At 40.0% G+C, this 13,742-nt stretch overlaps 2 protein-coding genes across 4 annotated transcripts; one reads left to right on the top strand and one right to left on the bottom strand.

The window, feature by feature from the left end:
- The first annotated feature begins 214 nt into the window (after window positions 1-214).
- On the top strand, window positions 215-13,696 carry LOC5505973 (major facilitator superfamily domain-containing protein 12). Of its 3 annotated transcripts, XM_032374308.2 has the most exons (11): window positions 226-451; window positions 732-823; window positions 2,599-2,719; window positions 3,396-3,560; window positions 4,592-4,684; window positions 4,887-4,979; window positions 6,543-6,583; window positions 8,140-8,269; window positions 10,476-10,582; window positions 11,794-11,921; window positions 12,362-13,696. In XM_032374308.2, exons 1-11 carry the CDS (start codon window positions 377-379, stop codon window positions 12,601-12,603), a joined length of 1,287 nt encoding a protein of 428 aa, XP_032230199.2. In that variant the 5' UTR covers window positions 226-376; the 3' UTR covers window positions 12,604-13,696. The 3 variants fall into 3 exon arrangements, with proteins under 3 accessions (XP_032230198.2, XP_032230199.2, XP_048584025.1); XM_032374307.2 differs by having other exon boundaries at window positions 215-823; XM_048728068.1 differs by lacking the exons at window positions 226-451; window positions 732-823 and adding an exon at window positions 854-1,822.
- On the bottom strand, window positions 5,276-6,652 carry LOC116613847 (melanocyte-stimulating hormone receptor). Its single transcript, XM_032374309.2, has one exon. It carries the CDS (start codon window positions 6,327-6,329, stop codon window positions 5,373-5,375), a length of 957 nt encoding a protein of 318 aa, XP_032230200.2. The 5' UTR covers window positions 6,330-6,652; the 3' UTR covers window positions 5,276-5,372.
- Window positions 13,697-13,742: the final 46 nt, after the last annotated feature.

Genomic DNA, 13,742 nt, shown 5'->3' with positions numbered 1-13,742 from the left:
GATTTTACGGTATATTTCCGTCCCTTATCTACAGCGGATATATATTTACAAACATTATCTCGAAACAATATATTTATTGGCGGTTATATATTTACAAACACTATAAGAGTGATTGTCTAAAAGGTTATAAAAAACTGTATTGAAGTGACCCCGACATGTAATCAAAATATTGCGTGACAGATAGACAAGCGAGAGATATTTTAATTAAAATTGCCTAACCTTTGATCTCAGTGCCCTGACTTGGCTGTTCATCCGTTCATACATCTTATATAGCCGTTGTTTACAAGGGAAAGCAGAGAAGGAAGTGCGATTGCGTTCGGTCGAGTAAAATGACACAGCTTGAAATAAGCACTGGTAATTCCGCTCGTAGTCTAACATGGCGAACGAAGTTGTGCTACGGAGTTGGCCATATACTGAACGATTTAACCGCATCGATGTGGTTTACGTACATGTTAGTATATCTACACAAAGTAATCAAGTTTTCAAACATGAATGCCGGTGTTCTTTTGCTCATCGGACAAGTAGCGGACGCGATCTCCACTCCATTGGTCGGCATCGAGTCCGACAGAACGGGACAAATAAAGTTCGGCAGACGCAAGATTTGGCATCTTATAGGGACTATATCCGTGATTATAAGTTTTCCTTTTATTTTCAACCCTTGTGTGGGCTCTGACAGCGCGTCCGAATATGCTTTATTCGTTTATTATTCGCCGTTCATCGTCATCTTTCAGTTTGGCTGGGCCTCAACACAGATATCTCATCTCTCGCTCATCCCAGAGCTTGTCTCGACAGAGCAAGAAAAGTGCGATTTAAACGCATTTAGGTATGTAGATTAAATAGATACGATATGAAGTATAATCATAATATGAAAAAGTGAAGAATTGTTTTTTTGGTACACGTTGTACTGGTCACGTTGCGGTCACGTTTGTGTGACGATATGTCTTTCCCAAGGTGAAGGGTCTTGATTATAAAGTATAGAAAGCGATCAAACAAAAGAAATAATTTCAGAAAATTCTTTAAATGACTATTTATTCTTAATCGGTAAAGTATTTCTATACAAAGTTTTACAACATATTTGTTGACATACTATTTTTCTGAATTTTGATTTAATGTTTCATAAATCGAAAATGGTTCAATAATGTTATTGCACCTTTGTCAATATTGCAACATGAGCCCACGGGCCAAATCTAATCTTGATTTCGAGCAGAGCAACGACACACATATAATAATATATAATAATCCGACAATTTGTCAAGGCTGCATAGGGTTACATTCTCGTATTACAATTTTAAGTGACCTTTATCAAAATCTCTGCGTGTGTGTTTAAAAAAAAACATTGTTCGACTGGAATTTAAGACATGTCTACCGAGCTCTCTTGGAGATGCAAATTTTCTTACAGCTCGGGCCATGTGCTGAATGATCTTTGTGCTGGACTATGGTTCACGTATCTGCTTATCTTCCTTAACAAAGTCGCGTTATTTACGAGCTCTAATTCCGGCACCTTGCTACTCATCGGTCAGCTCGTCGATGCTTGTGTAACTCCGTTTGTGGCGATGGATATTGACAGGATAGGAAACTGGCGTTATGGTCGACGCAAGGTCTGGCATTTGATTGGTAGTCTGATGGTAGCAGTGACATTTCCGTTCATTTTCAGCCCGTGCTTAGGATGCCTATATTCGAAGCAATGGGCCAAGTTTTTTTATTACGTACCGTTTATATTCATTATGCAAGTTGGTTGGGGTATAACTCAAATATCCCACTTGTCTCTTATACCTGTCATAGCAGGCAGAATGCATGGCAAGGTCGAATTAAATGCTGGGAGGTAAGTTCCTGGATTTACCTGGATTAAGAGGGCGAGGAATAAGGAGACAGTGGAGGATCTATGAATTCTCGAAGATGGCAACTTTCTGAGAGGTGTGAGGGTACCAATATATACAGCATATTATGGAAGCCTAGTGGTGTTTGGCATCTTACTGCCATCTCAAAATATCAGAAGCATCACAAGACTTTACTTTAGAACAGGGGGTGGGGCAACTGTCATATGCAAGGCAGTAAAATTTGTGGATTTAAGCTCCCTATGGTTCTTCAACAATTTCAGTCCAGCTTTATAGCCAGATAGCTTTGCTAGACGGTTATATGCACCCAAGTTTTGTTGGGGGAGGGGGGTGAGTGCGAAGTCGTAGGAATCAAATGGAAAAATAGTAATTATAGTGTAGATAACATTTTCACAGAGCCTGCAATAAATGACCTACTTTTTGGTAGCCAACACAGGGATGCATTTACTCTGTGCACCCCCCCTGTGCACCTGGGTTGAACTGTCCCAATTGTTATATACAATGGCATGGCTGCCCAGGATTTACTGAGGACAAGATTGTGCACTGTGCCCACCTTCTGATGACCAAAGGGCAGATGGGGACTCTGTGCACCCCCCTGTGTATGCACCTGGGTTAAACTGTCCCAATTGTTATACACAATGGCATGGCTGCCCAGGATTTACTGAGGACAAAATTGTGCACTGTGCCCACCTTCTGATGACAACAGGGGGGGAGTGGAGACTTGGTCTGTATAGACTCTAAATGCTGGTTACTTCCTTGACAGGTATGCAGCTACTGTGGCATCTAACATATTTGTATTCATCATAACCTGGATCATGCTTGATGCTGGCAAGGAGGAGCTGGATCCTAACATGCTGTCCAAGTCTGATTCCAAGGCATTTATGGTAGGAAAATTTTCTTTACAGAAAAAAAAATATAGTTATGAAAGGTGGAGTGACTGCGATAATAAATAAATCGTAATAACTATTTAATAAAACTTTGCATTGAAGGAACTAAGTCATTACTGTATTTTTACATTTTTTTCTGTTTTCAATATTTAATACTCTAACCTATGATTTCCAATTGCTAAATTGTCTTCTGTCACTCAAAATCGTGTGTTTTTATTGACCAGCACTGAAGTTATTCCTGCAGTTATTCCTTTTTTATTCGTTTTGGGCCATGGGTTGGGGGGTTCTGTAGTTTTTATCTATATGCTATACGTAACGTTCTCACTATACCAGTAAGTGGACCTGCTTCCCTACCCCTCCCCCACTGCTACAGCCCAACCCCTCTCCCCAGATACAGGCTTTAGAAGGTGAGATTACTACTTGAAATGTTATGGCAGCCCTTTTTCCGTGCCCTAGCGAGGGGAGGGGACATACACCCGACACCATCTTAAAATAAGGTGTATAAAAGAATTAATCACGGCTGTAAAATTCATGTGGAAAAAACTTGATATTTGTTAGTAGCCCCATCTCTCTCCCGTTTCTTTGATAGGCAAATAGCACTAATGTTTACATGGATTTTGAGCCTCATGGTGTAACAGGTGCATTTATGGGTGTTTTTGTTTCTGCCTTTTAGTATGTTGTGTTCATCGTGGTGGGAGTTGGTCTTGTGTTTGTTGCCATATTCCACGTTGGTGTTAAAGAGAAGCCCCGCGACTGCTCACATGAATTTGCCACTGCATCGAGTAAACGGTCAGCTTCCAACTGGAAAATGTGGTTCAGGGTGCCACTCTTCTATCAGGTATTAGTTTTAATCCACTCACACACCATCACGAATCTCCCAATTTGATTGGCTCCTTTACAAACTATCTATTAAGCCATAGATAGTGAGTAACGAAAAAGACGGCGCTTTCGCGAAAAAGCTGTTTTTTATTACTGAGAATTATTAAAATCGTAATTTTTTCGAAGGTTGTATGTGAGTGGATTTATACTAAAACTACGCGCCTCGTTGACTATCTATTAACTCATAGAAAACTCGAACCCGTAGTCTAATTGTTAACAGGTAGCTCAAAAGTAGGGGCATTCACACGGGCTAATTTCGCATACGATCGCTCACGATCACAAGGTGAGTTTCTATAAAATCGCACACGATCGCACAATATCACAAGATGAGTTTCCATATAATCGTACACGATCGCACACGATCACAAGGTGAGTTTCCATATAATCGTACACGATCGCACACGATCACAAGGTGAGTTTACATATAATCGTACACGATCGCACACGATCACAATGTGAGTTTCCATATTTTCGTACACGATCGCACACAATCACAAGGTGAGTTCCCATATAATCGTACACGATCACAAGGTGAGTTTCCATATAATCGTACACGATCGGAAACCAGCTTTTCGTTATTTGGTGTTCTCACACGGCGCACCGACCAGCAAACCAGCCTTTTTTTAATTTATGCGCGCGGTTGCACCCGTTGCACCCGTTGAACAGTTATTTAACAAATAGATATCATTTTTGCATGCGTCTGTCCTCTAATAGATGACGTCACAGTGTGTAATAAACAAAAAAGTACGCAACGAGACACAGTCGCAATAGAGGACAGACGCACAAAAATGAGATCTTTTTGTTTTAGACAACAATTAAAATGTTTTCTTACGTTTTAATATAGTTTTGGGACGGCATGCGTGGTTTGTTTCTCGAAGTATGCGTATATGTGAGGGGAAGAGTTTGGCCGCGCAAAATCCCCCTCCGCAATTCCCCCCTGCCAAAACCTAACAGAAACAGTCCACTGATGTGTGTGTGCTTTTGTCTCAGACTGCTATCCTGTATATGTGCACTCGCCTTATTGTCAACATCACTCAAGTCTACATCCCCATGTACACACTCGAGACTCTACATCTTACCAAGGTAAAACCATCTCACCATATGGTCAACATCACTCAAAGCCTACATCCCCATGTACACACAAAAGCTTACTCTATACCATTAATTTTTTATTTAATTGCTGAAAACAAGAAGGATGCAGTGGGGATACAATCTGGGTGGGAGGACTTCAGACGGTTCTTGATTGTACGGACATTCACCGAAATGCGAGTGTTTTGATTCACAGGACAAAATTGCCATCATGCCGTTAATTATTTACGTCAGCGGTTTTTTGTCGACCTTCCTCTCCAAACCGATGAACAAGTTGATAGGACGTAAGGTACGGTGACCAAACACTTGTCAAATCACGTGCTTCTTTATAGCCAATCACGCACGCTCTCCTGCAATCACGTGCTTCTTTACAGCCAATCACACACTCCTGAAATCACGTGCCCTCCAAACACTTGTCAAATCACATGCTCCTTTATAGCCAATCACGCACGCTCTCCTACAATTACGTACTTCTCTACAGCCAATCACATACACTCTCGTTAAGTCACGTGCCCTACTCAAGCACAATTCTTGTGGGAATGATTTTTTTCGCCATTGTTTTTTTTTGTTAAGCACTATTTTTTATTTTTATCAATGTTTCTGTTTTACAGTATTTTTTGACATTTTGGGTATTGAAAACGCACACAGAAACACATTACATATAATCCTGTCCTGTGCATTGTTATCCAATCGCGTTCGATCCTCCCATTATTTTCTGCCACGTGACCGGAAGCTGATTCATCATTGCACGCCTTACATTACGCATGCGCCAACAGTACAGCAGCGGGTTACCTACAGAGTTGGTGTTAGCTAAAAATAGACTGATGGTATAGAATCGAAACACGAGAATATCGTCGACAAACCCTAGCAATCGGCTCAAAATATGTGCAATATACGGGAAATAGCAGATCAAAAACGCGCCGAAAATCCAACACGTGTATGTCACGTGATTGGGCCTAGGACTCATATTAGCAACGCTTGACGTCAAAGATCTCACTTGACGATGGATTTGCCTTTGGTGACGACGAACGATGTAATAGATCCGTATGTTGCTTGCGGTACTCATGAGGAGAATCACAGGTCCCAATATCATTTGTATTTGCAAAAACAACTTATGACTCCAGATCTTAGAAACAGTCAACAGACCAGCGGTTACCCATGTAAGAGCAAGCGCGACGGAAGCTGATTTGGAGGTGACGAGCGCGTTGTAGCGCAAATGGAACTCCAGCGCAAGGAGCCTGTCTACACTGACTAAAGCAACATTAAAAAATGACGAACCGACAAAAAACATGCCGATTAGATCCCTCGTATATGCTAGCTTACAGAGCGCGCTTTCCCATCCAGAAGACACTGCACCTTCTAGCAGCGCCGTAAAAGGCATAACTAGTAAACCGACGCCGACATCAGAAACGGCTAAGTTTCCAAGCATTAAATACGATGGTCTGTGTAGCGACGAAGTTCGTATTATGCCCGCCATCACTATTACATTAAGGACAACTGCAGGCGCAGCAAACAGTGCTTGGAGAATACAAAACACGAGTGAGAATCCATGCGCTGTCTCCAGAGAAATCCCATTTAAATAACTTGGGAGGCAAGACTGGTTCAGTTGTGTGCCATTCAAAAATGGTTTAGAATTCATTGCTTTTTCCTGGCCAAAATAAAGTTTTTTTTTACTTGAACCTCTTTCGCGAGATAAGGTCAACTTTTTTGTGTCGGTTAACGAAAGCTGCACAAATAATGACGGGTTTTGAATATGCTTCCATGCTAGGCAAATAATAATGCATTAATTCAGATAATGGGTCATTATTACTTCCTCTTGCATATTAAACCAAGTTTTTCTGATTGTTTGCAGGGTGTTTTCTTGTATGGACTTGCTATCATATTTGCCGCGTGGTAAGAACTTAGCATGACGCTCTGTTTCCTTGTGTTTCCAACGGAAACTTGAATGGGAAATACGGAGATAAGTACTTTACGGAAGTAGCTTATCAAACTACAACAAACTCCGGTCAGAAAATTTACACTTGTGACAACTGCCTGTCATTAATTTAGAGATCTTCTTATATACCAATTTACGTCGGATTGTACCATGATTCTAGAAAGTAGAGTTTTGTTCGAATGCCACATTTCTAATCTCAATTTCCTTTTCATTAAAATAAACTCAAATCATGATATACTGTGAAATCGTGAGTTCTTTTTATAATGTCAATAGTTTCGCTATCAAATTTAAGAAGTGAGCTGTGTATTTTAATAGAAATTGGAGCACCGACAAGTGTGCACCGACATATGTTTGGATACACCTTTTTTTTTTTAACTCCCATTTTCATTTTGGAGCGTTTTAAGGTTGAAAATGTTTTTTAGGATGTTCTTGAATTTCATTGTATATACCCAATGAATTATTAGAAGAGAATTACACAAATGATTTTTATTTTAAATTATTATGAACACAATTTGATCATGTATTTTACAGCGCATTACACTCAAAACAATATTTTGCCTCTATTTGAGGCTCGGCATGTTCTTAGCATGCTCTTAAATTTTGGTGAAATCTCAGGCTGGGCGTTCGCATGAATAATGTTCTTAGAAAAAAGAGTGTACCTGTTTTTGTCTTTAATATCCCGAGTACTTAGAATTATTAATTTCTTGTCACATGCTCACACGGAATGAAGGGTGCTATCATGTTTTTCCTGATGTAGGTCAATATTAATTTAACCGAATTTCAAATAAAAATTCAGCGCAGTGCTGTTCGAAAGTTGAATTAACATGAAACATTTATCTGACAACAATTAAAACAAACCTACCAGATGGCAAAATTATTTCCAAAATAAAATGAAAATATATGTCACCAGCAGCCAAATTCGTTAAAATTAAATGTTCAGCTTAGCTGAATAAATGAATTGTACTGATCTATCTCACGTTCACTTTACTAAGAAAAGAATGAATATCGATTGTAACGTATCGCAATTTTCATTTATTTGGAGGGAATCTTTAGTGCGAAAAGTGTGTTATCTTACAAATAATATGACAAAAAGCCTCAGGCTCTTTCATTTATCCGTATAATTGCCAACAATTTATCCAAATGAAAATATATGTTCACAGCACCCAAGACTTTGCGGTTTTCAAGACTTTTCGGGTCACTGCCGTACACCCAAGGCCACACGCCAAATCCTCATAAAGTTACAAAAATCGATGCTATTTTATAAAAGTGGAGACACAATGAAAGTGCTCGCATAACGGAAGATGGCTTGGTTAAAAAAGTACACCATATTTTATTAAATACAACAATATTTATTAAAAGTAATAGATTGGTTAGTTTGGGTAGATTGATATACCATGTCAAAGAGATGCCGCGAGGTGATATCGGGTAAAACATTCTTAATACTGTACAGATTGTTGTTTCCGTCCAATTGGTGCCTAGTGAGGCATATTTCAATCTCTCTCGTTTCGTTCAGCGTGTGGATGTGGTTTCTGCCGGCTCGTAATGCGCAAGTGTACGGCGTGAGTGTGCTGATCGGCATCGGGGGCTCAACATTGTTAGTGACGGCGCTGACAATGCTCGCAGACCTCATCGGCGAGAATGTTGTAAGTTTAATGGCCAAACGAATTCACACTACAAATTTGAATTCTAGTAGCTCTTACCACATTGATATATCACCTCTCGGATTTTTTTTCACATTTTCTCAATGAACTGCACCAAGTGAAATGATGCCCTCGACCTGTAAATGGTGGTCGCTAAGGGGTATTGGCGTAACCTATGAAGGGTGGTGGCTAAACACGAACGCGCACTATAAAAGGCAAGCTGTCATTCGTCATTTGTCTTCGCTGCGCAGTGCAGAGCTCCGTAGAGAAAAGCAAGAAGGCTTTAATAGAGTTCAAAATTGGTCAAAAGCAAACCATTGAAGTAAACAAAGACTACTCAAAAACTTTTCCTTGTAACAGAACGAAAAATAGTGAGGATAAGATAGGTTTTAAAGTGATGAATATTTCAAATTCGCATATGTAGAAAACGTTGTCGTTTTGAGGGACTGGTACCGAGGAATCTTAGTTTTTTCAGATATTTTCTGAAAGGATGGTCACAGTCACTGTTTTTCTCTTCTGATTACAAGTCATATAGTTTACGAAGCACCTGCGTTACGGCAAACTAAAAAATGACAAGAATCATGCAGTTTTTTCAATAAATAAGGAATATGTTAGTTTCCTTATATTGAAGTGACCGCTTTTGTCAAAAACGACAATTTTTAGCTAAATTTTCTTGATATGGTTGTTTGACGCGCGCGCGCGCCTGAATGAAACCATTTTAATTAAGCGCGCGCACGCTGTTTTTGAATTTTAGACCCTGTCCCTACGTATCCGTTTTCGTTTGAAAACGCAACCTTTTTGTTCCGTTTTCAAAAAGATCCGCGTCCACACGAAGCGTTTTCATTTTGATACGACCCGTCACCACGAAAACGCTAAAAACGATACGAAAACGATAAAAAGTTCTACAGTGCACGCGTACTCGCGCGCCAAGTGGACTGGACATGAATTATCACGCCATTGTTTTTGAAAGGTTCTGTTTTTCGTCCGTTCCCACGGCACTGAAGGGGTATCGTTTTCAAATTGTTCCACTCTGGAGATCGTTTTCAAATCGTTCCGTTTTCGATCATCGTTTTCGCGTTTCCGTGTGGACGATACCCGTACGTGTCCGTAACAAAAAGGTTGCGTTTTCAAACGAAAACGGATACGTGGGGACGGGGTCTTATTTTTCAATTCAAACGAGCGCGCGCTGTGTTTAATTTCTCAATGACAATTTTTGCTCTTGTTTTTGTAAATAATTTACTCCATACACTTTTCCGAATATGCCTGATAGTTCTTTAGCAATCTCTTGTACTTTACAGTTGTCGTAGTTTGTCGTACGGCTTTACTTTGTGTTTTCTTCTGGCAGTTTCAGAGGTCCTCACTCAATGAAGTTTAGCTTTGAATGACGACGACTTACGCGAGAGCTTGCAAAAAAGGGGGCGGAGCTATCCCTTTTATAGCGCGCGTTCGTGTTTGAAGAAGGACCTTCGGTATAAAAGGCACGCGCCTGGTCCAAGTCGTCATTCCCACTAGGCTTTGTCGAGATCAGACCTCCACAAAATGAAGCAAAAGAGATATAATCAAGTTCGAAATAATATTTTAAACATCAATGGTGCAAAGAAAACTATATTTTCAATCTTATCTGGTGACTGGACAGATAAGAAATAGAGAATGGGGCTATTTTGAAGCAAATAAGTATTTAGGTTTCGTTATTTTCACGCGCGTGCTGTTTTAGAATTAAAATTTCAATCACAATTTTTGTCGTTGTTGCCGTAGGAAACTGCTCCCAAGAAGCTCGCCGTTATTGCCTTGTGTATACAGAACATTATTTTCAACTTTTACATTAATCTACGGCTCTGTTTTTCGATATTTACGGAGCTCTGCACTTGGCGTGGACTAGCGAGAATGACGACTTGGACCAGGTCCGCGCCTTTTATACCGCGGGTCCTTGTTTAAGGGGTAATGGCGTAACCTATATAGGGTGGTGGTTAAGGGATATTGGCGTAACCTTTATAGGGTGGTAGCTAAGGAGTATTGGCTTAACGTATAAATGGTGGTGGTTAAGAGGTATTGGTGTAACCTATATAGGGTGGTGGTTGAGGGGTATTGGCGTCACCTATATAGGGTGGTGGTTTTGGCGTAACATAATCCCTTGTAGATTCAATGAACCGATTTAGTGGTGCAATCTTTCGTTTGTCGATTTGTAAAAAGCTAAATGTCTGTATTTCAGGAGACAGGCGCGTTCGTGTATGGTGCGATGAGCTTCATGGATAAAATGTCTAACGGAATTGTCGTCCAGATTGTGCAGGCGTTTTATCCGAAGTCAAGCCCTTCCAAGTAAGTTAGGCTAGCTGTAATGTATGTATGGTTAGTAAGTTAAAATGCAATGCTCTCCTGAAAGTACAATATGGTACACAATTAGGAGGGCGTGCAAAGTACGGTACAGGATTAAGAGGGTATGCAAAGTACGGTACACGATTAAGAGGGTGCGCAAAGTGCGGTACACGATTAAGAGGGTTCGCAAATTATGGTACACGATTAAGAGGGTGCGCAAAGTGCGCTACGCGATTAAGAGGGTGCGCTAAGTGCGGTACACGATTAAGAAGGTTCGCAACTTAGGGTACACGATTAAGAGGGTGCGCAAAGTGCGGTACACGATTAAGAGGGTGCGCAAAGTGCGGTACACGATTAAAAGGGTGCGCTAAGTACGGTACACGATTAAGATGGTTTGCAAATTATGGTACACGACTAAGAGGGTGCGCAAAGTACGGTACACGATTAAGAGGGTGCGCAAAGTGCGGTAAACGATTAAGAGGGTTCGCAAATTATGGTACACGATTAAGAGGGTGCGCACAGTACGGTACACGATTAAGAGGGTGTGTTAAGTACGTTACACGATTAAGAGCTTGCGTAAAGTATGCTACACGATTAAGGCTGTGTTAAGTACGGTACACAATTAAGAGGGTGTGCATAGTATGGTACACGATTAAGAAGGTGCGCTAAGTACGGTACACAATTAAGAGGGTGTGCATAGTATGGTACACGATTAAGAAGGTGCGCTAAGTACGGTACACGATTAAGAGCTGTTGCGGCTTCCCTGCCTATTGTGGCTAAGCTAATAAAATAAAATAAAATAAATTAAATAAAGAACGTTACATGATTAAGAGCTTGCGTAAAGTACGGAACAGGATTAAGAGGGTGTGCAAAGTATGTTACACAATTCTTGCGTAAAGTTCGGTACATGATTAAGAGGGTGTGTTAAGTACGGTACGCGATTAGGAGGGCGTGCAAAGTACGTAGTTGTATTTGCTTGGGTGCTCAAGAACATTTTTTAGGCATGATGGGACATATAGGCCATATTTATTCACTAAATAGTTTGTATGATAAACTAGTGGGCCACCATAGGATATACTGTGATACTGTGATGAAAGACGCTTTATTTTTTTGAAAGTGGATTTGTAAATTGAACTAAAACGCTTTAAAAAGAATGCTTACTTTTTTTATACTTTGCTATGACATACTGATATTTTGTGTGTGTACCTTTTCAGTCCTGATGCCGGAGATACATATTATCGTGGAGTTATGGTATTCATAGCAGGAGGGGCTGCTGTCCTAGCCCTAGTTACCCTGGCAACCACCATCAATCGAACTCCACCTCCTGATGCCCAAACAGGCAGTAAGTCTTCTTGAGTCTATCATCTGAAATACCCCTTCTCCCTGAACCTTCTAACACCATCCAATGATAATCAATGGCAGTGAGTTGTTTTCTACCCATAGCACATAACCCTCATATTGAAGGAGCCTGCGTTCACTTTCATGAAATGCCCACTGGAATACTTAATAGACATATGTGCCCCTGCTATTGGCTACAATAAAGGAGAGTGCCCTAAAGGACTGCATTTTCTCACAATGCCACTAGTTCTTAACCAGCTGGAGCATTCAAAGTTGTTATATACTATGTTTATCTAGACTTCAAATTTGCTTTTTGTGGGTGTAAACTATCATCTTACTGTTTGAGGGTGTTTTCTAAACGAGAACATTTATCATTTTGTTTTCATGTCATTGTCACATTTTCTTATGTCTAATTTTCCATTTCTTTTCTTCTTCTTCACCCAGCACATGAGTTACCTGCTGAGGAGAGGAGAAGACTCCTTACTGGTCCCTCTATCGATCAAAGCTTGGACTTTGGAATGTCTTGGTCACTTGTCTTCATCAAAGGGCCGTTGACCCCATATGAGCCTATTGATAGGACTTGTTCATTTAGGGAAGATAAAACTGAGATGGCTGATTCAGGGACCCATAGGCATTTTGCTAAACATGACATTGGTCCGTCATCATACGATGCAATTAACACATAACCATGACATGTTAGTCAAAATGCAAGGAATTTTATTGGGCCAAAATTGCTTTATTGGCTTTTGAGGGGGGAGGGGTAAGGTGTGTGTCCTCCTTGTCCCCCCCCCCCTAAGAAAAAGATTAAGCCTTCAGATAAAAGCTTTTGACCTGCAAAAGTACAAGCCTTCTCTCTTTGACTTCAGCAGATCTCTCACATTTGAAGATTCCTTTGAATCTAGATCTACTAGATTTTGGCTTGTCGAAGGGAGTGAATCACAAGAAAATGGAGTTTAACAGGAATATTATAAAAATAGTCAACACACTATTTACACTTAATTTATTTGAATGACAGATTTGTACTATTTCAAATCACAGTTCTTTAGTAATTAGTTTAAAAGCAGGCAGTAGCCAAGGGGGGGGGGGGTGCACTTAGCGGACCTTTTTCTCTTAGATGTCTCGTCCTAGCTTGCAGTGGTACTTAATTTTCCTTGATTAGAGTGGACCTTCGAGTCGAGTGGGGGGTTCTTCCGAACCCACCTGGCTAAGGGCCTGAAAAGTAATAATAATGATCATGCTGAGGGTGATATGATAACGAAGCTTACTCCCTGTCAATCAGGGAGTTGTGAGAGATTTGTTTTTTATTTATTTGTTTTTTATTATTTTTCCTCACAGCTCCTTGCTCACACTCTTTCAACCTCTCTGCAATTACCCAAAGAAAATTCATTAGAAAGACCACAAGAAAAAAAGTGAAAAAACTTTTCCAGCTTCCAGACCCAATAGGCTGAATAGATTTTGCTTTGTGGTCATTTTTTTGAACAATTTTTATTTTTGATTAAAGAACGATGTATAAGTAATAACAAATACAAATAGCTTATTTAAAATAAAAAAAGAATAAATAAATTGGTTTATGTTTTGGGGGGTTCCTAACGATTTGTAACAACACCACCCAAAAAAAGAAAAGGCCATTTTAAAAGTAAAATAGACGAAGAATGTACATGTGCTAGAGTATTTGTAATTTACTTCTAGTGAATATAATTTCATAACTAATCAAAGAAAACTATCAAATATTTTAATATTCCCTTTGAGAAGGACGAATAAAACAATGGAGTTCTTGTAGACCATTGAAGTGTAATATTGTAATGATTGACAGGTCGAACATCCA

This window comes from Nematostella vectensis, chromosome 5 (genome assembly GCF_932526225.1).
Source record: "Nematostella vectensis chromosome 5, jaNemVect1.1, whole genome shotgun sequence".
NCBI classification, from domain to species: domain Eukaryota; kingdom Metazoa; phylum Cnidaria; class Anthozoa; order Actiniaria; family Edwardsiidae; genus Nematostella; species Nematostella vectensis.
This window is presented reverse-complemented; position numbering and strand designations above follow the sequence as displayed.